At 36.9% G+C, this 3,442-nt stretch overlaps 1 protein-coding gene across 2 annotated transcripts in view; it reads left to right on the top strand.

Moving 5' to 3' along the window:
• Positions 1–3,442, top strand: part of LOC106867184 (MAM and LDL-receptor class A domain-containing protein 1) — a 47,277-nt gene that overhangs the window by 2,363 nt on the left and 41,472 nt on the right. For both annotated transcript variants that reach the window (XM_052966592.1, XM_014911983.2), the window contains exons 2-3: positions 1,653–1,782; positions 2,557–2,720. In XM_052966592.1, the coding sequence (XP_052822552.1) occupies positions 1,653–1,782; positions 2,557–2,720 (294 nt within the window). The remainder of the gene's footprint in view (positions 1–1,652; positions 1,783–2,556; positions 2,721–3,442) is intronic.

Below are 3,442 nucleotides of genomic sequence, written 5' to 3'. Positions count from 1 at the left end.
ATGTAGTCGGCACTTAATGTATATCGGCTGAATGGACGTCAGTGATTGGTTGAAATTACAGAAATACGACAACTTTAACATGGAATAACTTAGGGATTTCTTTTTTTTTAAAGAAGACTAAGAGAAAAAGATGTTTTATATGACACATTCTACCAGTGTTCCAAGTTTCAAAGTGTTTCGTTAATGAAAAATGTGGCCCCCGTTTTAAAAAAGATCCAATAATAATAATAATAATAATAATAATAATAATAATAATAATAATATTTATAATACACACTCACACATACACACCATCATCATCATTTTTTAACATTTGTCTTCCATGCAGGCATGGGTTGGATGGTTTGACAGGAGGTGACTAGCTAGATAACTACCTTGGGTCCATTTGTCTTTTGGTATGGTTTCTATGGTTGGATGTCCTTCCTAATGCCAATCAATTGTACTACGTATACTGAGTGTTTTTACACAGCACCGGCACAGGTACTTTCATGTGGCACCAATATGGATGATTTTTACGTGGTATTTTCACCCACGAGTCTGTAAGATAAGGAACGCTTAGCTAGAGAGGGATGCAGGAGGACATGCCTGCATACATGGATAACCATAATTTTACTTAGATTGATGTGTCTAAGTAAAATTTTGGTTGTCCTTGCATACAGGCATGTTCCCTGCATCCCTCTTCAGCTGAAATTTCCTAATCTCATGGGCTTAAAGGGTGCTGGTGCCACGTAAAAAGCATCGATACTAGTCTCACGTGTGTGCACCTGTGCTGGTGCTGTGTAAGAGCACCCAGTACACTCTGTAAAGTGGTTGGCATTAAGAAGGGCATCCACTTTACAGATATATATTCTTTGTGAGATGTCCTATCTCCTATCTCGTAACAAGTTTCTTTAATGTAATATATATATATATATATGTAGTGGCTTCATGCAGGCATAGCGTGGATTCGATCCTCAATAGCTCAATTCCAGTTAACAGTTCAGCAGCACTTTTCTCATGGTAGTTTTTCTGTGAGTGACAGCAGTTACATTTGCCAGATGCCTTCGCTAAGCAGAATAATGTATTTGCTACTTGACACTTCTAGGCCACCAAAAGCTAGAATAGAGATAACAGACTCCCAACGAAATCTATTGTTCTCAACAATATGTCTATCCTTCTAGCTGGTTTTGCATTGTTATAAATGCTAGAATTTGGTAAGGCAGAATTAGTGAACAGAGACCAACTAGAGTAATGGCCACAAGCAGGCAGCCACTAAAGACAAACGGTCAGAAGGAGAAAAGGGTTACATTCAGCCAATTATGAGACACAGCGTCCCTCGACTCTTTAACTTTCACTACCTCAATTTCTTTTCTCTTACATCATTCTATCACTATCTATAGTTTACTACAATGAGAAGGTGTACACACATACCAGCCGAAATTAACCTTCTTTACTTCGCATGCTTTTCCATTTACTAATTAATTGTACCAACCCGTCGTGGTTTTGGATATATACAAAGTAACGGTAAATAAATATTTCTTTACAACTTCGATCACTGTTCTTCTTTCATCTTACAAATGACAAACAACGAATACCATTGCTGTTACGCACACCCCCATATATATATATATATATATATATATATGTGTGTTTATTCTACTCTTCCTTTGAAGATGATGGAGACGTTACTTCGGAATCTTCCGGTTTAGTTAAAGTGTTTCACAATGGTAAATGGGGATCCATTTGCAAAGAAAACACTTCTCATGTGGAGGCGAAAGTGATATGTCGGAGCTTAGGCCGCAAGTAAGTAAAATAATTATTTCTTTTCAAGTAGAATATGTAAAGTAGGTGTGTTTATCTAGTGCTGAAAGTATGACAATTGGTGTGTTTTTATCACTCTGGAAAAGACATAGCTAAATTGTTCTAAATATTGCTTTGCAATTACATGGTCATAAATTTGATCCCACAGTGGGGAAACTTTGGAAATTTCTTCTACCTTCATCGGATTGCAGACAATGGCTTATCTGGTCAAAACTTTGAAGTTACTGTCAACAATATCCTTGTTAATGAATAAATTTGCACTCTACTGAAATATAGAGTAACCCCTCAGATTAACGTCAAATTGTTTTTATTACAACTGAACATAAAAACAAACGTTAACATACATACAGGGTGGAGCAGAAAGAACGGACGCTTTTGAAATTGCTGTTACTCAGCCCCAGGAGGTGGGACATATGTCCGACTGGTACTATTCGATCCCTGGCGTCTTAGCATTGTTTTTTTTTTGTTCAGGTAAGTCTATGGCACTGTGGACTATAGCGTTTCGCGTGTCTACCTTCGACAGTTGTGTGAAGAATAACGAGTCTGTCATAGCAGTTCAGCGAGTTTCGCCACCACTTCAACAGTCACCGAAATCAAGCTGTTCCCACTCGTAACACAATCTTACGTTGGGTGAATGCACTTTATATGCGAGGTACACTAATGAATAGGAGACTGGCGGAGGCGCCACGAACGGTACGATACAGACACCTCCTTACATTCCTTGAGAAATACTGTATTGTCATATTTACCTTTCAGATATTTATCTCATGGAGGAATTTCTTCATCTTTACCTGCCTATATGAGCTCAGTGACATGCAGAGGGGATGAAATGTCACTTGTAGATTGCCATAATGCCACTTTGTCAAGTTACTCATATTGCTCTTCATCCCCAAAGCTTTATGTCAGATGCAAGGAAAATCGTGAGTATAAATGTCTATATTTAATTGCAATATCAAAGTGTATTATCATTCAAATAAACCTTTATCATATTTTTAAAATTCCAAGAATTTGTGTATCAGTGTCTTATCTCTAGTTCCTTCAGGGGTAACTGGATTAGAAACTGTTAACCCAAGAAAACACTCGACAGTTCCACTATGCTACTGCTGATGTTCATGCTTACAAAAGTGAGTTAGACATACTTGCATTTGCTACTTTTTAAAAATTAATTTGACATTGTCAGAGGAGAAGGGAGGTGCCCATGACCTTTGGTGACTGGTTGGATTAAGATGATCAATATTCACCCTGAATAGGTCAATGTTTGCAAGAAACATAGATGAAGAGGAAAGTGGGAGTCTGATACTAATGCTTGTGATAGGAGGAATTTGGTTAGAGAACTATACACAACAGATGGTGTGTATGGGTGGTGTGTTAGACTGACCACCTATACCAATGAATAAAAAGTAATGGCAGCAACACTTAGAGAGTGTTAGATATATAATATTAAAAATATTATATAATTGACATTAAAACTAAAAGTAAAATCCCACACAATTTCACCGTGTCTCTAAGTGTATTGATATAGTGAAGAGGGACATAAAAATAAAAAAACCTAATAACTTATATTTGTTGTATATATATATATATATATATATATACATGTGTGTGTGTGTGTGTGTGTGATGCTGATGATACAGAATGGAGT

The sequence above is a fragment of the Octopus bimaculoides genome, chromosome 3 (genome assembly GCF_001194135.2).
Source record: "Octopus bimaculoides isolate UCB-OBI-ISO-001 chromosome 3, ASM119413v2, whole genome shotgun sequence".
Lineage (NCBI taxonomy): Eukaryota > Metazoa > Mollusca > Cephalopoda > Octopoda > Octopodidae > Octopus > Octopus bimaculoides.
This window is presented reverse-complemented; position numbering and strand designations above follow the sequence as displayed.